Here is a 25,055-nt window from a genome sequence, read left to right as displayed (position 1 = left end):
AACTATCCTATTAAAGGAGAGCAAGCTATCATCTGAAAGGAGACCAAACTATGCTCTCAAACGAGACCAAATTATCCTCTCAAAGGAGATCAAACTATCCTCTCAAAGAAGAGCAAACTATCCTCTCAAAGGAGAGCAGACTATCCTCTCAAAGTAGACCAAAGTATCCCCTCAAAGTAGACCAAAAAACTATTCTCTCAAAGTAGACCAAAAAACTATTCTCTCAAAGGAAAGCAAACTTTTTCTGCTCGATTGCCCCCATCACCTGAGTATACGTCATTCAATGGCTCATTTTAAATTATTGCATTTTTCAATATTATCGATATATTCGACTTCTATAAACTCGTGCGTAGTTTAGCCGAGCAGTTCTTACAATCGAAGGTTTGCAGCGGCCACCTATAAATTCCAAAGATACAGATTCGCTTCATCTTGTTTGTTTTTACTAACAGAATTTTTCTACATTAGTGTTTCTTTTAGTTTTTATTATTTTGATTTTACAAATTTTACTTACTCTTACTTTTTATATTTATTATCTTTCTTTTAAACATAGGCTTTGCAGTTGAACATATTGCAGCACAGCAAAGCCGCCACAAACGCATTTATTGCTACTCTTTTCAACAAGAAAAAAGCGCTTTTGCTAATATTATGTAATTTTTTTACATTTTATTTCTAATATATTTGTTTTTTTTTTCTTAGTTTGTTTGTTTTTGAATAATGCTTTGCTACATTTTTGTTGGTTCGATTTCTGCATGCTAATTTTCTTATTATCCTCATTATAAAGTTATTTTATTAACGCATGGAGGTTGTTTTGAGAATGCAGCTGCTCATGTAAAGATATTCGCATAGTAATAACATTTTGATGATGAGAGCAGAAAACAACGATTTATTAAAACTCAGTTCGAAGTATAAAATACTGATGTGCGACTGTAAAATTTTGCAAACAAAATGAAATTCATTCATTACGGTTTTCCATTTCGCAGTTAAATTAGTTATTATGAAACTCTTCGAAATTTTTTTTTTATTTTTAACTTTTTATCATTTTTTTAACCCGAAAAAAATGTTGTTCGTAGATAAAAAATTTTTAGAACCAAAAAGGAATGCATTATTCACATGAAAGCTGCATTAAAAAGTGCGTATCAAAAAAATATCCACCAAAACTTAGGAACAAATTAGTTTAGAATTAATTTTTATTGAAAGAAATATTCGACAATGTCAAAAAAAAAACTGCATAATGAAACTAAAATATACGAAAGGTTATCTCTAATCTTTAAAAGGGTTTTCATAGCAAATGATTTATATAAAATATTTCAATCTAAACAACTTTTTTCAGCCAATGCAATTTTCTCATATTTGAAGTCTTTCTGTGAATCAAAGTCGATTTTTCATTTATTTAATCTCATTTGTTTGATTTGGGTTCAGAACAAAAACAAGGTCCAAGAAATTTTAATTTCAATTTCAATTATTTTTAAGCGTTTTAGCTTTTTTGAGTCCCTGATGTCGTCTGTGCCTCTAGCGAAATTCGTTTTCAACAACATATTTAAAATTTGCGAAAAAAATTAGCAAATTATCTTAAATTAAATAAGGTAAAAATTTGTTTACTTCTGTTTCGGTTTCAGCTTCATAAATAAAATTATCATATGCGGAAATGAATTGCACAGTTAGAAAAAGATTAAATGATATATAAAATTCTATATAGAATAGTTCTTTTTAATCGTCTTGCATGTATTTCGCTGTATTGCTACACTGCGGTTGTTGTTACTCTGTTATTGTTACTGTTGTTCTAGTATTTGTTTTTTTTTTTTTTTGCTTTGTTGGTGATGCTGTGACTACTCTGGCTGTCGCGCTACCAATATTCTCCATAATGTGTGCATCATTTTCTAATTTACGCCTCCTTCATAATATTTTATATGTATCATTATAAATTATTATTATTTGTTTGTTTAATAAATATGCAATCCAATTCTAACCACTCTCAATAATAGCGCGCATGCGCCAATGCCAACACCACCACACGACGCCGCTTGCCGCGCCCGCGCCAACGACAATTCCAAAGTGCGCGTTCACGTTGTCGTCGCCGTCGCGCACGCAACAGCCAACGTCACTTGCGCTGAAACATGCGACGCAGCGTATTGCGCCAGCATAGCGTTTGTCCGGCCGTCGACGACGCCGCCGCCGTAGATGATGGCGTCACTGCGCCGCCCGACACCGAACGCGTCGTACGCTTATGCGACAGCAACGGCAACGGTAGCGAAGTGGTTTTTGTTGCCGCCAATGGTTTACGCACTGATGTACACTGCACTCCATCCAATTCCGCCAACGCCGCTGCCACCACTATGCTACTGCTGCCAATGGTGTTGGTTGCGGTCGTAGTAGTAGGTAATGCGTATGAGGGCGACGGCGACGAAGATAGAGACAGTGACATCAGTGTGGATGTTGTCGTCAACTGCAAGGGCAACGGCGACGGCAACGGTGATAGCAACGGCAATGACGTCTCTGGTGGTGTTATAATTGGTGCTGGCGCAAACGCGCAACAGCAAATCATTGTATTTTATCTCAGCCACGGATGCTTCAGGCAATCAGCAGCCGTTGCACGCTTCGCCCGATCGAACTCCAACATTGGTACGAGAAAATCGGCGAACGCTTCCGCATCGTCGCGCGGCCATTCGTACTTTTCAGACAGCACATCGACTAAACCCCACGGCTTCAATCCGGTGATGTTGCGTAGTTCTCCTTTGCGATTGAACGCTTGCGATGCGTACGCGCCGCGTAGAATTATGCTATGCGGTATCGGTCCTAAGAGTTCGATAATATGTGCAATGTGATCCTCGTCACGTGAATAGTTCTCGCCCGAATGCGGCTCGAATAGATAATCGCCGGTGGCCAGCTCAAAAGCCATGCATGCAGTACTCCAAATATCCGCTGATGTATCGTAGCCAGCGCCGAGTATCACCTCCAGCGAACGATATTGACGCGTTTGTATGTCCTCGGTGAAGTGTTTGTCCACCCAACAAGCATTGCCGAGATCGGCGATTTTCACATCGAATTTGCACGCTTCCAAGGCGGGATCTTTTCGAGGTGTTGGCTTTACGGCCGGTGGCGAAGCTAATGAAGTTGCGTATATTGTCGGTTCCGATTTGGTTTGTTGTGGTGTTGCTGTTGTAACAGTACAATTAACAACTTTCTCATTGTTATTGGCGTTTTGTTTTGCATTTGTTGTGGTGCTCGTATTCGACGTGTTTGAGTTGTTGTTATTCTTAATATTGTTATTTTGCGTTTTGGTTGCCTTAGTTTCGGAAGTCTTTGTCATTGATACTTTCTTGTTTGCTGATTGTCCTTTGAGAGTGGGTGAAGAGCTGCCCGAATCGTTCAATTCGTCTTTGATGGTGTGGCTGTCGCTACTGGATGTAGATTTATTATCATTTTGCTGGTGCTGCTTTTCTTTCTCCTTTTGGTTTTGTTGCTGTTGTGCCGAGTTTTCTGCAAAGAAAAGATTAAAAAAAAATATTACACATTAAAAAAAATAAACACAATAAACTATTTCTGCTTTTGCTTACTCTTATTTTTCTTCTTCTTCTTCTTTTTATCCCCACCAACATTGTTTGTAATAACTTGTTCTACTGCATCTTTGCCGGCCTTCTGTTTCTGTTGCTTTCGGGGCGAATTCGTATTCGAGCTGTAGCTGGTGCGCTCCTGCAACTGCTCCTCTTCATCGTCATCATCGTCGGCATCAGCATCGGCTGCATGCTCCTCAGCTATAATATCCTGTTCGGCATCAGCATCTTCATCATCACCATCATCAACATCTTCCTGCCCATCTTCCGGATCTGTTGTCTCGCCATTCACCATTTTACCACCCTTCAAACGCACTCGCTGCTCGGCGCGTCCATCGCCAATGCCATCGTTGGACAATTCCGTGCCGTCGGTCCCTTCAGCTGGCGCTTCGCCTCCTTGCCCACCACCACTTTGTTCCAAATAATCCCATTGTTTCTTGAACAACTCCAAACGTTTCTTTGCTTTCTTTTTTAGCTTTTTCTTTTTGTTTTTACTCATTTTACCGGTAATTTGCGGCTCGCGATATTCTTTGGGAGCACGGCTCACAAACGACGGAAACATTTTAGAATTCATCACATACAGCTCAGTAGCTTCGTTCGCTAACGAACGCACATATTGTTCATCGACACAAAGTAGCACATTTTCCGGCTTGATGTCGGTATGTATGATCCTGCAGCAAGTGTGTAAGTAGTCCAAGCCCTCTAGCACCTGGCGCGTAATCGATTTTACATTCTCAATGGGTATGCCGCGATAATTGGACTTGCGTATCAGTTTTAGCAGGTTGTCGCCCAGCACCTCGAACACCATGCAAATGTGTGTTCCATTTACCCCAGTGATTCTGAAGTCGTCCAGTAGTTGCACTGTTTTCTGGCGACGCGGATTACTTGGGTCGGAATCACGCACCGATTTGAGTATCTTAATTTCGTCTTTAGCCGTCTCGGCGAAGTGATGAGCGGATTTTACGATCTTTATGGCCACGTAACGCTTCTCTTGCAGATCCCAGCACAGCCAAACGGTGGAGAAGTGACCCCAACCCAATTTGCGTACAACGTGGTAACGTCCTGCAAGAAAAAAGTATCGCAATTATTCAGAAACATAATTTGGAAAATAAGAATTTGGAAATTATGTTTTCCGCACTTATTGCCTAGGAAGAAGGAGGATAAAGGGACGCTTTGGAATAATTTTAATATTTACACCTACGAAAGATTCCCTCTCGAAAGAAAGAAAAATCAATGTTATGACAAAGCAGTATACACTTGGAGAAAGTTCAAGAAGGGGGTTCCCGATGAATCCTATTTATGGACTATCTATAAAAAAGGGAGGGTTCCAGTGATCGTCGTGTTAAGTCCGGATTTCGTCAGCAAGATTGAAATGGACCATAGGAAGAGCATAGTAATTCCACTGCGTAGATGTTGACGGGACGAAATCAGGTGACAATAGCAGAATTTTAGCAGGTCTGAAGCTTTATCCAAGGCATGTCACTGATTCCTCCCTGACCAGATGCCTTTAATGTCCCACGTTTCTTTGTCTTTACCCCAAGTGCTACCGATTACCTTGTACTTTACTAGCAATTTCAGTTGTATGCGCCGAGAGGCAGAGCAAATTATCAAAGGTAACGCCAGTAACTTGAATTTATTGACTGTCGGTATTTGTGTGTCATCGACTTCGACTTTCAGTTGCATTTTGACCTACCAGGTGGTAAATAGGGCCGTGGATTTAGTAGGGGAAATTTGGAGGTTTCTTAAATTGATGAAGCGAGAAAGTCTGGAGAGGTAACCGTTCACTTTTTAACCCGATTTACTGCCATCGATGACATTCCCACGGAAGTCGGTTCTACGAAACCGGAACGACCCGGATTTTCATCCTCCCAAAGACTGTAATTTCAGCAGCGATTCCCGTATATGTATGGGGAGTGTTAATGCTACAACAACAACAACATGCCATTGCCAAACGCCAATATCGAATAATCGTCAGCGTATGAAATCATGGAAAGTCTTTCTGGTGGTTACAGAAGCTTCGAAATATGCTGCTGACGACTGTCGACCACAGAGGTAATTTGCGGACCATCTCTTCAGTCGCGGCGAAAGAGTGGATTGCTCGATGTCAACTAGTAAAGTGGAATGGTTAACTGTATCGAAAACCTTGGATAGATCCATCGCTACTAGGACTACTTTCTCGCAGGGGCGATTTTGGGTAGCCCCCGGTTTATCCACGTGCTTATGGCGTAAAGTACTGTGGAGCAGGTACAAAAATAATACATCTAAAGTTAATTAAGCGCTTAATGAGAACGGAAAGGAGGTTTGCACTTCAACCTAAAGTTCGTCCGAGCCCAGTTCTCTCCGTATATCTACAACAGGTTAGGTTAGATTATGTTAGCCAACATGCTTGTCTAAGACAAGACACTCGGTGGCCCTAAAGCCCATTGTGATACCTGCATTTGATATCCTTCCCCTAACTAAGTTGTTTAAACCACTTAGACTCTTTTAAGAAGGCAACTAGTCCCCCCACTGAAACATTTTGCAAATTTCCCAGGCCTTCAAAGAAATAGTCGCCAAGATATTTGGCACGGCTTGTTAGAAATGCAGGACATTCACAAAGGAGGTATTGTACCCACTGAATTTCTTCTTCATCTCCACAGCTCCTGCAGTAGTCATTGTGAGGTACACCCATTCTACTGGCTAGGGCGCCAATGGTGTGTTGGCCCGTTATAACACTTCTGACGACGCTGGTAGTTGATCTGTTGAATCCAAGCAGAGGTTTTGTGCTTTTAAGAATCAGTTTTGGCTAGAGCGCTTTGCAGACCCTACAGTTAGTAGTCAGAGACCAACTTCCATTGGTTTCCGTGATTACGCTCAAGTCAATCACAGTGTACAGTTGTTGTTGTTGTTATTGTTGTTGCTGTAGCAGCATAAACACTCCACATATGTACATACGGGGAATGCTGCTGAGATGACAGTATTTGGCCGAACATAAACCCGAATCATTCCGGTTGCGTAGAACCGACTGTCGTGGGAACGCAGTGTACAGTTCGTTTAGATTAATACTTATGCCCTCTACGACTCGCTGAAGGTCAAGCTCAGGGCCTTTCCTTGCACACTCATCCGCTCTTTCATTTTCCCTCCACTCCAGAGTGGGCGAGAACCTAACAGAAAGTCGTGTAGTGTTGTTGGATAGGCGAGAGCGACCCTCAGTAAACCTAAAATGGAGCAGTTTTGGGCGGAGCGTATGTACCTTTCTTCTAGCCGTCCGAAACCAGATGTGTACTCCTCTGTATAGCATGGCATTTGAGAAGAAGGTGCATTGATGTGTCTGGTAAGGTATCTTGTCAAGGTAAAAGTCGATGACACACCAATTCCGACTGTTAACAATTCCAAAATTTTGGATGTGTAAACAGTAATTGTAGGCATGTGCTTATACTTACGTAATTAGCCCTTAAGATTTATTTAGTAAGCTTTCGTTGTAATTAGACCTTAAGACTTACTCGCTAAGCATTCGTTGTAATTAGACCTTAAGACTCGTTGATGGTAGCGTTTGGTACGATAGGCCATTTTGTAGAAATAAAGATTCATTCGGTTTATAGCGCAAGAAGAATAAGGTGCTGTTGTCATTTCTGACGGTTAATTATCATTACTATTATATCAGAAGTGGGCGTCGAAGCCACTAAAGCTAACTCTGTGTGTTATATTTAAACAACATTTTTCTTTTGCGTCCTGAAATGGAAGACGAAGTGGTGAGTGCCGAAAAACATACACTCCTCCAATTAAAGGCCTGGTGTACGGCCGTTGGCATAAACGCAAACGGTGCAAAAGCGTCGCTCGCGGCAAGGCTGAGCCAGTTGTCAGAAGAAGCGCGCGGATTGTGCCCAGCAAGCGAATCAGTAGATCTGATTTATGAGGTCAGTGACAACGTTACCGGAAGAAACAACGAGTCGGACAGTGACGCAGACACCATAGCAGCACACAACGTAGCGGTCAACGTGGCGGACAAAGTAGCGGTAAACGTAATGGACAAAGTAGCGGACAAGGTGACGGTCAACGTAGAGGATACTGCAAAAAATGTAGCTGCCAATGCAGCGGTCAATGAAGCAGGGAATACAATGGCAAATTTAGTGGACAATAGTGCAGAAAAAAAGGCGTACTACAAGGTAGAGGACAACGGTGAGAAGGTACGGCAACGGCAAGGTGACACGGTCGTGGGAGTCACTAACGACGACGGCGCGGTTCGTGTGCAAAAGGTGTTAGCACGTATATGTAGCGGTACATTCGGAGACCGTTTAACGAGAAACAGCGACGCCAAAGAAAAAAACGGTATGTCGAACGGTACAGTAGAAGACAGCATAAAAATTTCACTGCTGCAGAGAGAAATTGAGCTGCTGAAGTTACAAAAGGCTCAATTGGAACGAGAGAAAACAATAAGCAAAGTAGCGACCGAAGACATTGCGTTTGAGACATTGAAGGACGTAATACCTGCGTACGATGGCGGCGACGGGTTCAAAGCCTGGCATAACCAGTTGCTGCATTTGCGCGAGGTAGTGCAAGTAAACGACGCTGTACTAGGAGTCGTCATTCACACCAAGTTAAAAGGTGCAGCCCTGGCGTGGTACAACGCAAAGCCTATGTTTCCTAAAAAGGTTGACGAATTGCTACGTGAGATGGAGTCAGTGTTCGGGGCAGGTGAGAGTAAGCTTGATCGCCGCAGAAAATTCGAGAAGAGAATGTGGTCATCCGAAGAAAGCTTCGCCAACTACTTCAACGATAAATGTTTGCTGGGCGGCGAACTGAACTTGGGTGATGAGGAACTCGCAGATTACCTCATAGAAGGCGTTCCTGATAGACAACTCCGCAATCAGGCCAGGTTACAAAACTTCACCACAGCCAACGACGTACTAAGGGCGTTCCGCTCTATAAGTCTACCAGAGCATACGGAACCAAAACAACGAACGGTCGAAAGGATGCGGTGTTACAACTGCAATTGCTCGGGTCACTATGCTAAAGATTGTCGGAAACCGAAGAGGGAAGCTGGTTCCTGCTTCGCTTGTGGACAGCTAGGCCATTACGCAGCGGAGTGCAAACAACACAAAAAAAACAAGAACACGTTTGTAAGTTATTTTAAATTATATGTATCAGCACATACTAATAGGTACATGTTTATAGAATGTTTAGTCGACTCAGGAAGCCCAGTTAGCCTGATCAAGCAAGTCCTAGTACCAGCAGGAGCAAAATTAGAAGAAGTCAAAAATGTTTACTATGGGTTAAACAAGTCCCCTTTGAATATCAGTGGAAAAATGATATGTTTTATAGAAGTGTTAAATAAATGTGTTTCAGTTGAACTCTTGGTGGTTCCTAATGGGTCCATGGGTTGTCCAGTTTTGCTGGGTAGGGATTTCATCGAAGCAAGTGACGCAAAGTTGAAGATAGGAAATGTCGAGTTTATGGATAGAGTGGCAAAAATAGAAGTAGAAAATGTTGTGAGCAAAAGTAAAGTTGAGAAAATTTACAATGTTGAAAAAGTGAGTAATTTAATCTTAGCGAACGAAGGAGCGTGTGGAAAAGTTAACGAAGTCAGTGTAAGGAACGAAGATACAACTGACGACAATACCAACATAAGTGAAGTTTTGAGAGAAGTCATGGCAATAGACGTGTGTGGTGAAACGGATTTAGATCTCAAACTAGGTGAGCAGTTAAGCTATAATGAAAAAACCGGATTCCAAGCAATGTTTAGAAGGATTTACGTGAACTCAAAAAGTCTCGACGAACCCCTAGTTAGAAAGGAAATACGATTAGCGTTAGAAAGTGATAAGCCATTTTCGTGTCCTCCAAGAAGATTGTCGTACAGTGAGAAAGAAGAGTTACAAAAAATAATTGACGAATATTTAGCAAAAGGGTACATACGACCAAGCGAGTCTGAGTTTGTGTCACCTATAGTGCTGGTTAAAAAAAAGACTGGTGAACTTCGGTTGTGCGTCGACTACAGAAAGTTAAATAAGGTTACAGTTAAAGACAATTATCCAATGCCACTTATAGATGATTTACTAGACAGATTGGCAAACAAAAAGGTAATAGGACTATGAATAAGTTCGTGCGGTTTTTTTTCGAAATTTGAAACTTTATTGACGTAAAATGGTTACAAATTTAATATTCAAAATATTGTCCATCGCTTACTACTACTTTTTCCCATCTTTCTGGCAATTCACGGATTCCCTTTGTGAAAAATTCGGTCGGTTTTGCCGCAATCCACGAATCGATCCATTTTTTGACTTCATCGTAATTACGGAAGTGCTGGTCAGCCAGGCCATGTTGCATCGATCGGAAGAGATAGTAATCGGATGGCGCAAGGTCTGGACTATACGGCGGGTGGGGTAGGACATCCCATTTGAGCGTTTCTAAGTATGTTTTGACTACTTGTGCAACATGTGGCCGAGCATTGTCATGTTGCAAAATAACTTTGTCGTGTCTATCGGCGTATTGCGGCCGTTTTTCTCGCAGTGCTCGGCTCAAACGCATCAATTGTCGTCGGTAGACATCCCCCGTAATCGTTTCATTCGGTTTCAGTAGCTCATAATACACAACACCCAGCTGGTCCCACCAGATACACAGCATAACCTTCAGGCCATGAATATTCTGCGCCGACGTCGATGTTGAAGCATGGCCAGGGTATCCATACGTTGCCCGACGTTTTGGATTGTCGTAATGTACCCACTTTTCATCGCCAGTCACAATTCGATGCAAAAAACCCTTTCTTTTGTGCCGTTGAAGCAGTTGTTCGCATGCCATAAAACGGCGTTCAACGTCTCTTGGCTTCAATTCATACGGCACCCAATGGCCTACCTTTCGGATCATTCCCATGGCTTTTAAACGTTTGGAAATGGTTGATTGATCAACTCCCAAAGTTTTTGCAACCTCTTCTTGCGTTTGAGCCGGATCTTGATCGAGCAATTCCTCCAATTCGGTGTCCATGAACTTTGGCGGCGCACCCTCGCGTTCTTCGTCTTCCAAGCCAAAATCACCACTTTTAAAGCGTGCAAACCACTTCTGGCACGTTCGCTCAGATAGAGCATGCTCACCATAAACTTCCACCAAGATACGATGACTTTCGGCTGCTTTTTTCTTCATATTAAAATAATGAAGAAGAATTCCCCGCAAAAACACATTATTTGGCACGAAATTCGACATTTTCAAGTGTGGTAAAAATATTGTTGTTTACGCTTCAAATAAAAAACTTATACTGACGTTTGTGCCTTACGACAGTAGCTTTCCAATGAATGTTTGGAAATGTGGATCGATGGAATAATAATCAAGTTACGCCATCTGTTGTAAAACCGCAACGAACTTATTCATAGTCCTATTATTTACAAAGCTAGATCTAAAAAACGGGTTTTTTCATGTTTTTGTAGAAAAAGACTCAATTAAATATACTTCTTTCACAACTCCCTTGGGGCAGTACGAATTCCTGAGGATGCCGTTCGGACTGAAAAATGCGCCTGCAACATTTCAGAGATTTATTAACAAAATTTTCGCGGACATGATTCGAAGTGGAGAAGTTATAGTTTACTTAGACGATCTTATGATAGCGACGCAAAGTGTACAACAGCATTTAGAAATATTGGAAAAAGTTATGTTACGGATTGTTCAGAATAATTTAGAGCTACGACTAGACAAGTGCGAGTTCTTACAATCAAAGGTGTCGTATTTAGGGTATGTCATTACAGACAAAGGTATTCAAGCCGATGAAAAAGGACTTAAGGCGATAAATAACTTTTCTGTCCCAACAAAAGTTCAGGAAGTTCAAAGTTTTTTAGGCTTGTGCTCATACTTCCGAAGGTTTATAAAAGATTTTGCGACTATAGCCAAGCCTCTCCACGATCTTACGAAAAAAGATAAAAAGTTTCAGTTCATGGAAGCAGAAATAGAATCTTTTAACAGTCTTAAAGAAAAACTTATCGCATCCCCGCTGCTAGCGATCTATGATCCGAGTGATGCAACAGAGTTACATTGTGATGCAAGTACTTTAGGGTTCGGAGCAATATTGTTACAGAAAAAGAAAGACGGGAAATTTCATCCCGTGTTCTACTTCTCCAAACGAACGACCGATGCAGAATCCAAATACCACAGTTTCGAGCTAGAAACGCTAGCGATAGTGTATGCGTTAAAAAGGTTCAGGGTATACCTTCAAGGTATTAAATTTAAGGTAGTTACTGACTGCAACTCTCTTACTTTGGCACTCAACAAAAAAGATATGAATCCAAGAATAGCGAGGTGGGCATTAGAATTGCAAAATTATGATTACGAAGTTGAGCATAGGTCAGGCAAAAGAATGCAACATGTAGATGCACTAAGTAGAATAAACAACGTACTAGTAATTCATGCCAATACTTTCGAAGAAAACTTAATCGTATGCCAAAGTAGAGATGAACGGATTAGAAAAGTAAAAAAGGAATTAGAAGTTAAGGAAAGCAGTCAATATGAGATGAGAAATGGAGTAGTTTATAAAAAGAAGGACAATGACTTACTGTTTTACGTACCTGAGCCTATGGAACAACATGTTTTGTATAAATACCACGACGAAATGGGACACCTAGGTGTAGACAAAGTAATAGAAACCGTAGGGAAAAGTTATTGGTTTCCAAATATTAGGAAAAAGACGGCCGCTCACATTGAAAATTGTTTGAAGTGTATAGCGTTTTCAAATAAAGGCGGTAAAAAAGAGGGGCTTTTACATATGATACCTAAAGGAAACGTGCCGTTCGAAATGGTTCATATTGACCATTACGGACCAGTTCATAGCAAATGCACAAAGTACAAACATATACTAGTAATAATAGACGCGTTCACAAAGTTTGTTCGTCTCTATCCCGCGAAAACGACAGCTTCCAAGGAAGCCGTTACTGCCCTAAAAGATTATTTCAGAGCCTATAGTAGACCAAAATTCATAGTATCAGACCGAGGAACCTGCTTCACCTCAAAAGAGTTTGAAGAATTGTTAGAAGAAAGAGGTATAAAACACATAAAGGTTGCCACAAGCTCGCCCCAAGCAAACGGCCAGGTCGAAATCGTGAATAAAACCTTAGGACCTATGTTAGCAAAGATGGTGGATTCTGAGAAAGAGATTAGATGGGAGAAAGTATTAGAGTCAGCGGAATACGCAATGAACAATACAGTACATAGAGCAACCAAGGAACAACCTAGCGTACTTTTGTTTGGGGTTAGACAAAGAGGAAAGTTCGTAGATAGCGTAAAAGAAAATGTGGTAGAGCCAGCACAAAATTCAACTCCAGCGATAATAGAGAACGTCAGAAAACAGGCAGAATTAGAACAAATCAAAGCACAAAGTTACAACAAAACCTATTCAGATATGAAACGGCGAGAACCTCGCAAATTTAGCCTAAATGACTATGTTGTAGTCTCCAACACCAGTTCGCAGGTAGGAGCGTCAAGCAAGTTGATACCCAAATACAAGGGACCGTACAGAGTAACTAAAATTTTAGAAAATGACCGGTACGTAGTTGAAGATGTAGAAGGTTTTCAGCAGACACAGATTCCGTATAAAGGTACTTGGTCGGTTACAAATCTAAAGCCTTGGTGTGGTTTTAAACAAAGTCTCGGAAAAAATACTGAGAAGTAAACAGACTTTATTTGTGTAAACGAAACTTAGTAGAATCGGGAGATTCTATGTGTCAGGAAGGCCGAGTTGTAAACAGTAATTGTAGGCATGTGCTTATACTTACGTAATTAGCCCTTAAGATTTATTTAGTAAGCTTTCGTTGTAATTAGACCTTAAGACTTACTCGCTAAGCATTCGTTGTAATTAGACCTTAAGACTCGTTGATGGTAGCGTTTGGTACGATAGGCCATTTTGTAGAAATAAAGATTCATTCGGTTTATAGCGCAAGAAGAATAAGGTGCTGTTGTCATTTCTGACGGTTAATTATCATTACTATTATAGATGTAACCTTCGACAGTTTGCTCTCCTTCTCTGCGCACACAACTGCAATTGCCACTAAAGCCCAAAATCGCACAAGGTCTTCAAATCGCTTGCCGGCAGCACTTGGGGCAAAGACAAAGAATTGTTGCTATCGACATTTAAGGCATTTGGCCGGCCGGTTCTATACTATGCTACGCCTGTCTAGTCGTCTGGAACTAGTGACACGCAGTGGATAAAGCTCCAGACTTGGCAAAACACTGCTATTTGGACAGTGACGGGTTGCCTCCTGATGTCCCCTCTTCAACACTTTCACAACGCGGCACAGATGCTCCCTAAATGGAGCACAATAAACTGATCAGCAAGCAGATCCTGTTAGAGTTCTACCGCAGGTTTCACCCTTGCAGACACCTGCTTGAACCAGAGCCCAAGGCATGTCAGGAGGCACCTCCCAACCGACGAGATCCAGGACAAAACTAATAGAAATTTACTGGACCAGACAATGTTTAGACAGACCTTAAACGAAATTCATCGGGAGACCGTCAAAACCTTCCTAAGCTCCCGACCACCGAATGTCGTAATCGGAGTTCAACCACCACCTACAGCAGATGAAGCGCTCCAGCTTCCCCGTGAGACCCTCCGTGAGGTTATCCTCCTACTTATCCAGAATTTACCCCGACATACCAAACATATGTCCGACATGTGAAGGCACCCCGCACGACACTAACCACCTTTTCACATGCCCCATCAAACGTTCCCACGACAGTCGGTTCTACGTAACCGGAACGACCCGGATTTATATTCGGCCAAGGACTGTCACTTCAGCAGCATTCCCCGTATAGGTATGGGGAATGTTTATGCTGCTACAACAACAAACAACAACATGCCCCATCAAACCCACTCATCTAACACCCCTCTCCCTCTGGAACCAAGCTATCGAAACAGGATGACTTCTGATAACTCTCGAGCTCTTGATAACCAAGAAAAACTTGAAATAATTAATAAAGTTCTTTTTTTTGAGATCATTTTGTAAATTCGAAATTTTTTTTTCTTTAATAACAGAGCATTTGGGGTAACTTCGACTTCTCTTGGTATGCACTTATGTCACGACGCATTTTAATTATTTTAGCTACAGCCACTATATTAAAGTGGGAGACTTTTATTGCGTTCGTTCTCTTATTTCCAATAACATTGGCGTGTCACTCGTACAACTTTCGTGCATTCACAATGAGTTTTTTAAAAACGAATGAAAATTAACTTTCAAACTATTTTTCGGGCAGGTCACCACCACACATTGAGAAAACGACCGACCCCAAGCTCAGTAGAGCAAATCGAGAACGTAGTAAGAAAAAAATTACGTGCAAAAACTATTCAAAACTTTCGGATGCACGCACCTAATAAATAGACGAGATCATAAAAACCAACGCAGTCCGGCAGTAAATTCATTCCGTTGCACGGGCTTTTTGTTACACACAATTCCAGGCAGTCAGTCACCAATACCACAAATAAAACCTTGCTACATTTCGATTCGAGTTTGGATTACTCGTCTACTTTTCACGCTATTTAACATCTACTCGTATTATTGCACTTTCCAACAATTTTTTTTGTTTGTTTGTTTTTTTTTTTTTTAGTTTATTTACACCCAACACAATCGGCGTTTGACAAACTATGTGCGCATATGTGTGTGTGTAGCCCAACAGACATTGAATTATTGCGACAATAATGTTGATTTAGACTTGCACATTTCAATGCCACTTGCGGACTAAAGCACAATGGACGCTTTGCAGTGCAGTGCAGCCCACCCGCAGTCAAGGCAAAGACGGCCAGCATTCAAGTGCGATGTATTCTTTCGAGCAACCGCAACGGTGTTTTTGTTAACCTACCACCGACCACCGACCATTGTGACTGCTCTGGACACAACATCCAATAAACTGCGCACTCTTCTTCTGAACAGTAACTGTTCTACTAAATTTAATTAACTTGACAAATTGCGAATTCCACCGCAATCGCAGGAAATCGGGCAGGGGTTTTAATGGCAGCTAACTTAGCTGATGGCGTACGAAAGAAGTGACTGCGATCAAAATTTAATAACTTCTGTGAAATTTCTTAGCGATTTGCATTTAAAAGGCTATTTTTAGATACATTTTGACCCAACAAAAAAGTTTGCTTTGCATTTTAAATAAATAATTGTAGAAATCGATTACTTAATGTAAGCTGGTGTATGCACATACATACATACATATGGACAGGCACAAGAGTTTTGTATAGGTGACTAGTAGTTTTACAAAACAAATAGGACTTTTTAAAAACAGTTATTTTCAGGGAGGTAAAATATTAGCAGTGGGTTTCATCATGATCGTACGTTCTGGATTCTGTAGCAGATTAAGCTCCTACCTATCCAGAATCGACCCCGACATACTCAACATATGTCCGGCATGTGAAGACACCCTGCACGAAACTAACCACCTTTTCACATGCCCCTCAAAACCCACTCATCTAACACCTCTCTCCCTCTGGACCCAACCTGTCGCAACAACAAGTTCCCTGGGCCTACCGTTAGATAAGTTAGACGAAGACGACTGGTGATTTACACTACACTAACAGGGCAAAGTTACTGCTACAATAACAACATCACAATCGTAGCAATTACAGCTCTGGGTGAGCCGGTGCTTCCTTCACAATCGCGCTCCATACTACTCGAGTCATTAAGTCGCTTCTCCTAGCATTTACAGGGCGTAAATTTGCGTCAACATCGGCTGTCCATCTTCTTGGCGGTTTTCCACGCTTTTTCTGCCCATAATAAGAGAGTTCAAAGTGTTTTTCGTATCGTAACTCTGCTACCGTCCATCCTGAGTAGGTGTCCAAACCAACTCATCCGCTGAGCTTTAGCGAAACACACAATGATTTGACCTGGGATCAGCTGTTCGAACTCGTCATTGTATGTAATTCCATAAGATCCCTTAGCTTCCCTTACTAGTCCAAATATCCTTCTTAGGATTTTACACTCAGAGAAGGTAGTTCTTTATGTTAGATGTCAGTGCCCAGGCTTCGCACCAATATGTTTCTACTGGTCTTATTGACGTCCTGTAGATTTGTAGCTTAGACAACCTTGATAGTAATTCATTTTTGAGAAGTTTCAGGTGAGCAAAATAACTTCTATTAGCACCTTGATTAGTGGGTTGTTGTTTTTGTTGTAGCAGCAAAAACATTCCCCATACATGTGCGGGGAGTGTTGCTGGAGTGACAGCCATTGGCCGAACATATTTATAGTAAACCTGGGTCGTTAACGTAGAATCGCCTGTCGAGAGGTCGGCAGCGCTGCTGAGGCTTACACCCAGGTATTTAAAATCCACCACTTTGTGAAAAATATATGGGCCAGTGGGATCATTGCATCCAAATTGCCAAAATATTTTAATCGCCATAGAAACCATCCCAGCAGGCACTTGCTGAAGGTTGAGCTACCTCCCAGCCGCGTCAGAAGGCATCCCCATCAACTGACCAACGAGATCCAGGCCTATACAAAACAACCATTGCACCTTACACTATACGTACAGGCTATCAACGACATTCACCAGGAGCCTCTCACAACCATAATGAACTCTCGCTCGCCGAACGCCGTTGGCGGAGTCCAACCAACTTCAGCCTCCTCAAGAGACCCACGCTATCCTGGCAGAATTGACTCAAATAAGGAATTAAATCAAAGATCAATCAAGATTTCACAACAATGTCTTAATTAATGGTCCAGGCTTACGATGACGGTTGTTGATCCTGCTGCAAAGTTGATGACTTTAATAAAGTCTATGGAATTGGATGTAAGCTTCTTAGTTTTTTAGATGGTGTAGCAGCTTACTAAACTCTGTCAGTACGGTGTAGCCACCGGTCGTCTTCATCTAACTTATCTAACGGTAGACCCAGAAAACGTGCAGTTTCGAGAGGTTGGGTCCAGAGGGACAGTGGTGTTAGGCTAGTAGGTTTGACAGGGCAAGTGAACAGGTAGTTAGTGTTATTGTTGTTGCATCATAAACATTCCCCATACAGAGAATGCTGCTAGAGTGATAATCTTTGGCCGAATATACAGTAAATCTGGGTTGCTCCAGTAACGTAGAACCGACTGTTCGGGGAACATCCCATACATTCTTGGCAGTGGCTGCTGAAGTGACAGTTTGAGCGGAATAAATAGGTCCGGATCGTTCCCATTACATAAAGCCGACTATCAGAGAAACAGAAAATCAAATCTCTCGACCATTTTTTATCGTTCTGCCGACAGTCGGTTCTACGGAACTACCCGAACTTATTATATACGCGGCCAGGAAATTTCACTTAAGCAGCACTCCCCGTACATGTATGGGGAATGTTTTTGCTGCTATAACAACAACAACAACCATTTATGTACTCAATTCATCTTGATATTTGGTCCGTGGCTGTCGAAATGAATTTCCTTTTGATAAAAATACTCAGATGCCTGCATACACAACAACCTTTAAGAACTGGAAATTCGTTGAACTATACATTTCATAATGGACCCGCCGTAGCCGAATGGGTTGGTGCGTGACTACCATTCGGAATTCAGAGAGAACGTAGGTTCGAATCTCGGTTGAACACCAAAATAAAGAAAAAGTTTTTTTTAATAGAGGTCACCCCTCGGCAGGCAATGGCAAACCTCCGAGCGCATTTCAGCCATGAAAAGCTCCTCGTAAAAAATATATGCCGTTCGAAGTCGGCTTAAAACTGTAGGTCCCTCCATATGTGGAACAACGTCAAGACGAACTTCACAAATAGGAGAAGCGCGGCCAAATACCCATTTAGCACTGCAGCCGGTTGATTGTCGCAGTATTATCTTAATTGTCTTTCCTCTACTTCCTGAATAAGAGAATTATTGACTCTGGTCCTATATGTGGGAAGGCCGCTCCTTTCCTCACTAGTTTATGTGTCATTCCTATGTGTCTTCTAACCAATAGAATACGTAGCTGGTTGTTATGGCCTAAGATATTCAGCTTATCAAGATATTCCAACACCACTTTTAAGCCAACCTGGTTCATCTTGCTGGTTTTTGTTGGTGTTACATGCACGCACGCCTCCTGTTATGCATGCACAGGCAAATCCTTGTAAGGCTGGTTATCAATTTCTCCTACAATCGATTTACTCTTCATTAATACTTGAATGACCTGCCGCCATTGTTGTTGATGAAATAAAAAAAAAAACCATTTTTTTTGGGCAAATTCTAAAGGTAAGCCGAGAAATACTTAAACGTATACAAAAATACGTGTATGGACATGAATTATTAAGATTACAATTACAGGTAATTGTTTGAAATGTATTCACATGCAGGCTTGCCGCCATCCTCGCCGCAATATTTGACAGGTGGTTATGGCAATTTGCGAATGTGAAGTGGCACACGCACCACTAACAAGTGCATAATTGCATACATGCACGTACATATGTATGTAGTAAGTGTATACGTAAAGTACACATACATATATGAATAACTTTTTTTTTACGAATACTACGTATACCGTCTAGTGCCTAGTAACTCGATCAAGGAAGACAACAAAAATAAAAGAAAAAAATAAATAAAAAAAAATAAAAATAAGAATAAAAATAAAAATAATAATAAAAAGAAAAATAAAAATACAAAAAAAAACTAAATAAATAAAAAAAAAAAACAAAATAAAAAATAAAAAAAAAAAATTTAAAAAATAAAAATATAATAAAATTAAAAAAAAAAAATTTAAAAATAAATTAAAAAAAAAATAAAAATAAAAATAAAATTAAAAAAACAAATAAAAATAAAAAAGTCAATTGGTCCCTGCGTTTTCACTTCAAAGTTGGCTAGTTCTTAGCAGAGACCCGCTAGTTGCCAATAAATACAGGAAAAACGATAAATATAATATCATGCCTTTCATGTGTTTACAAATTCCAAAAAAAAAAAAACACACACACATATTCTATACAACGAAGTGAATAATTCCTAGACGGTACCTTTTTTTATGTCATCCTTGACTTTTGTCAAGTAGACTGTAGTATAATTTTAAACGATGGAACAACTCGTCCCCTTGGTATTAAAATAGCCTATAAATTTTTTGATGTTTTGAGAAAATGAATTTCAAACTTTTTGTCGAAAGTAGCTCTCACTCAAATCTCGTTATGTCTGTAAATATTTATTATTTTTTGACTGACGTTTTGACCCACTTTGCGGAACTAGAATTTGACAAAATTTTTACCACATATAAAATCGACGATGGAGAATCCAAAAATTCAATAAAAAAATAATAGCTTATGAGCAGATAGGCTATTGTTATACTAAGGGGACGAACTAGAAACTTATTATGAAAATGGTCGATCTTTAAAAATTGATCTGAACAGCGTTCAACATCGATATCTCGACGTTCTCAACAATTAGGAATTCATGGATCAAGTGTTTGACGGATGTTAACTGCATGCCGAAGTCCGATTTTATCTTTTAACTTTGGCAGATTTGCTCATGGCGGACATTTAAATGATATAATTTTTCACATATAATTGTCAAGAGCTGTATTTTGATAAAAAATAGTGAAACTTGAAAGAATCTGCATGCTTTATTTTAAAATAACACCAAGACGCGTCTTTTGAATTACCCCTTATTTAGATTTTTATGACTTCTTTTATTTCAAAAACTTTTTAAACTGTTGATAAGCATTAATATTTCTTAAATTCATTAAATTCTTTGCGGTCAATTGTGCACAAAATATAAGAATTTTTATTTACCAGGCCAGAAATCACCCAACTTTTTATACGACTTACGACTGTCGCTCCAACAACGTTCCTCAGTTCGTCAGTTCTCTATGATGGGCATGAAAGACCAAATCATGAAAGCGGTTCGCCCCTCGACAGGCAATTTAAACCTCCGAGTGCATTTCTGCCTTGAAAAACCTCCTCATAAAAAAAAACCATTTGCGGTTGTTCGGAGTGGGCTTAAAACTGTAAATCCCTCCATTTGTGGAACAACATCGAGACGCGCGCCACAAATAGGAGGAGGAGCTAAAAGAAGTGTACACGCCAATTATTTATTTATTTATTTTTATTCAGTCACGATGTCGCAGTGGACGGGTGAACCACGTGCGTTCGCAATCGAAGCGTATTTCAACCCAATGAATGTGTGTGTGTGCAACTGCTTGCCGTAGATTTTATTCACGTTACAATATTCAATGTTTACGTGATGGCCCAAATGAAGATTTGAAACGTACGTGGAAGCAAAGATACCGGGCAACAAGTTCGGCGGCAAACAGCCCACAGCCGGGGCTCAGTCGGACAGTAAAACAGAAATGATCTCAGTATTCGTCGCTACAAGTTTGCCCTATAACCCATGGCAGTTCGTGCACAAGAGAGTGCCCTGAGACTTCCAAAAACTATTGTGCATGAAATATTGTAGAAGGATCTTAAACGAAATTCAAATTATGGAAGCGCTTAAGCCTTACGATAGCAAATTGCGTGAGAATTTCTGCTACACCAGTGAGTGATGAAGCCCATCTTCATTTAAGCGTAGGTGTAGGTAAACAAAATTGACGTTATTGGTCACTCAAACGACATAGCCCACTATTAAAACAACAACAGCCACTTCACAGTCCCAAAATTACGGTTTGGTACGAGTATGCATTGTCAAGCAGTGCAATTGGGCCATATTTTTCTCAAAATCGTCGAGAAGCCAATAATTTCTGTCGACGGTGTATCTTATCGGGCGCACGCTGAACGAAAATTGTCTGCCACATCCTTTCTTCAGTACATACACACAAGGTTCAGCAAGATTGCGCTACGCCGCACACGGCCAGAGAGAACATGGCAACACTGCGTGATTGCATCCCTAACAAATTAACAAGACGTTTGGGTGACATATCCTGGCCACCCAGGACCTTTTTCCCCCTACACCTATGGACCCTTTTCTGCGGTGATACCTCAAAAGTAAAGTCTATGAAACAAGGCCAGCATGAGCATTAAAAGAAAATATCGGTCGCGTGATTAATGGCATCCCGACATCACAACTCCAGTGAGTGGCACGGAATACTGAGGCCAGATTCTAAGAGTGGACGAGTACGTCACTAGATTCTAAGAAGAGTACGTTCTTGAGACTGTAGCGGGTTAAACTCCTACCTATCCAGAAACGACCCCGACATACTAAACATAGGTCCGGCAGGTGAAGGCACCCCGCATGTCACTAACCACCTTTTCACATGCCCCATCAATCTAACACCCCTCTCCCTCTGGACCCAACCTGCCGAAACAGCAAGCTTCCAGGACCTTCCGCTAGATGAGCTAGACGAAGACGACCGGTGATTACACTACACTGACAGGGCAAAGTTACTGCTACAACAACAGTGTATCCGTCGTAACGGTCGACATTTCATTCAATCACTCAACGGGCAACATTCAGAAGAAATAATTAAAAAAAAATTCAATCCCCACCTATTTTCTTTGTAGAACTTATTGAAATTAACTTTTATCATTAGTAAATAGCTTTTAATTCCTAATTCTGCCACGGGACCGCCTAAATATGTGCATATGGATTCTTTATTGGTTTGTTCATAATTCAACCAGTTAAATATTTTTAAAGAATATGGCTTATTTCAAATCATTACCCAAAACATAACCGCGAGATATCAACTTGCATTCCCAGTTATTGCGAGAACAGACTATTGGTCATGAAAGTCTGCTTTTCGCAGCGTGAAAACAATTTTACAACACCACTTAAATCAATTTGCCAACGCCTTTTATGTGTCTATTACTAAGCCAACAAATTAAATCAGAGTAAACACAATGGAAGCGATTTAAATGATGCAACTCGTTGCAAGCAGCACTGAGCTCACAAATTCTTTTGGTCTACGTAGAAAAAAAACAGCGTAGTTACGATAGTACGAAAGTGAAAATAATAAAATAAATTACAAATACAAATGCACATAAAAATACATAAAAAGTGAAATACTATGAAAATAAAAGTGTGCGGGAGCGACATCACCACACAAGTGGAGTTTTCACTTATCAGAGTAGGGTATGCCGCAGGAAGGGCAGTAAGGGGAGCCATACGCATTATTGATTGGCTTTGCAATTGTCTGGTTGCCATCGCTTTGCACAAAAACAGTGATAACGGCGATGTAGTCGGTGACAACAACCGCGAACACTAAATGTTTAACATAACATAGCAGCTAACGCAAGTTTTACTATCCGACACATTGTTTGGTTGAGCGCTTGACAACTTAGCGCAGTGCCAGTATCAGAATAGTACCAAAGGAATATGAAAAAAAAGTATGATACATAAAGGAATCTTTCGTTTTCAAAAAGCAAAACGCTTTTAATGAAAACTTTACTAATATTCGCAGGTATTCCAAACGAATTATACGAATTTGCTTTAACGTCCTTACAAATAAATACCATCCGAATCGTTAATTGTGAAGAAACACTTACCTTGAAAAAGATCACCAATATTTACAGGGTGATAGCCACCTTTGCAGTAGTCTTCCTTGAGCTCCTGCTCCTCATTTTCACTGTTCAGTTCCGAGTCTTCCGAATCATTCGATGAACTGCGTGGCGGGTATTGATATTGTTGGTGCAGCTGATGCTGGGTATCATCATATTGATGCTGTTGTAAATTTTGAAATTGTTGCTGTTGCAAATGCATATTATTCATACACTTTTGCTGTTGCTGGTTTTGTTGCTGCTGCGACAGCTGCTGTTGATAGTTAGCAGAGTACTTTTTGCCCCCGCCGATGATGCCAACACCAATACTACCGGCATTATTCGCCGCACCCTTCATGTATGCAATATCGTCCAAATTATTGGCAGAGCCTGTAGCGGGCGTATTGGCAGTCAATGAACCTGTGCCACTAGTCGACGGAGCGCCACTAAATGATTTGGACATTTTCGGATTAATTTCACATTCCGGCGAAATAGGAGATGTCGGTGGAGCACCACCTTGATTGCTATTATTAGAATTTCCCGGTGTCTGACCACCACCTCCACTGCCGCCACCAGTACCGGCAGCAACACCATTCGGTTTACCACGCTTCTTATTAGGCTTATGCCTCTTTTTCTTGGCTTGAATGGCCAAAACTCGCCTGTTGACGTCAGCTTTTGTGTTCATTTAGATGCTATTTGCTGTCGCCCTTGCTACTTCTGCGATTGAGACAGCTGTTGTTTTTATTGCCCTTGTTTTAGTTTCCGACGCTGAAATTGCAAATGACCAATGCCGTCCCAGCTGTTACATCCGCAACGAATCGGTCCGAGTTGTGATACTTGGATAGCTCGTCTCCGAAATAAAAACGCTTTCTTCAGTCGAAATTTTTAATTTTCGCCTATGGGTTACTACTAATACTTTCTTAATTACGACTACACCACCTCCTAGGTCGCACTGTAGAAATTGTTGAAAGAGAAAAATTGGTAAGATTTCTGTTCGTTATAAATTTTGCTAGGTTGCGCCGCGTTTCTTGGAAATACGTCAAACGCCTACTCGAAAATTCATTCAAAAATTTTCACTGTGACAATTTTTTCACAAATTTCTTAGCTTGAAAATAAAACTTTCAAAACTTTTACTACATATATTCGAAAAGATTTTCTCCGCTCAAGTTTGTTCGTGGTAGAAAAAGAAATTAAACAAAAACGCAGCCGAACTAAATTTTATATAGAACTCCAATTGGAATGTATATACTTTCTCATTCTATCACTAGTGAAAACCCGAGAACTTTTAAACTGCAGTTAATAGTCTATTTCATTGTCAGATTCGTTAGCCACCCGTTTGCGAATGTCGTCAAAGTAACAAAAGTGTGTAAAACCCGCATTGCCAACTATATTTACACATTTTTTGCAATGTTTTGTATATTGGCTTTTTCAATTGTTATAGCAAAGATTGCAACGGCAGAAACGTAATTATTTTGGTAACACCACGTACTTCAATGTTTTAAGAACAAAATGCACTTACATTCCTTAAAAAATGCGGTGAAGGAAGGTGTATTAAGAATTTTCTTCCACCTAAGCTTTTTTCATTTCTGACAAGAGAACGTTCTCTGTTCTTCGCACAAGTTCAATAAAACATGTGGTTGGAATCGCTAAACCGCAGAGTTGCAATCTTCACTGTGTTGCTAGAGCATATTTTAAGTACGGAATGGTAAAAAATGTATTAAAGTATTTGGGGTCAATTTAACAAAAAAGCTTAACTGCGCTAAACTGGCAATGAGCTTTATTAAAAATAATTCAATCTAAAGCAGATTAGTAACCAGTAACAAAAATTTGGTACGGGAAACTGCCAATTTGTAGCATTTAATATGGAGCGCCCAGTTTTTACTAGGAAATTATATGCCTCCATGTAAGATGGTAAAACCAAAAAAACAGAATAATTTAATATTTGGGGCATCCTCAAATATACATACATATATCACAATTTAATTTTCGAATTAGTTATTAAAGTAACATTTTCACCACACTCTATGGTGTATTTTACGCTGTTCGTAGCGTTATGCAAGGTATACACGCCCCAACCGTTGTATAAACATGGGCATGTTGAATAAACGGTTGTATCGTGTTTGGTATGCTGTGCATACACGTTTTCAATGTTAGTCCAACAG

General features: G+C 40.5%; 2 protein-coding genes across 2 annotated transcripts; both read right to left on the bottom strand.

Moving 5' to 3' along the window:
• Window positions 1-1,786: 1,786 nt before the first annotated feature.
• Window positions 1,787-24,523, bottom strand: LOC128868874 (SRSF protein kinase 3). The gene is made up of 4 exons (XM_054111430.1): window positions 24,413-24,523; window positions 22,903-23,845; window positions 3,555-4,613; window positions 1,787-3,477 (listed from the first exon to the last, which is right to left on the bottom strand). Exons 2-4 carry the CDS (start codon window positions 23,576-23,578, stop codon window positions 2,549-2,551), a joined length of 2,664 nt encoding a protein of 887 aa, XP_053967405.1. The 5' UTR covers window positions 23,579-23,845; window positions 24,413-24,523; the 3' UTR covers window positions 1,787-2,548.
• Window positions 2,099-2,542, bottom strand: LOC128865782 (mucin-5AC-like). The gene has a single exon (XM_054106128.1). The coding sequence runs from the start codon at window positions 2,540-2,542 to the stop codon at window positions 2,099-2,101; it is 444 nt and encodes a 147-aa protein (XP_053962103.1).
• Window positions 24,524-25,055: the final 532 nt, after the last annotated feature.

This window comes from Anastrepha ludens, chromosome 6, assembly GCF_028408465.1.
Source record: "Anastrepha ludens isolate Willacy chromosome 6, idAnaLude1.1, whole genome shotgun sequence".
NCBI lineage: Eukaryota > Metazoa > Arthropoda > Insecta > Diptera > Tephritidae > Anastrepha > Anastrepha ludens.
Note: the sequence above shows the minus strand (reverse complement) of the source record. Positions and strands in the feature narration are given on the sequence as shown.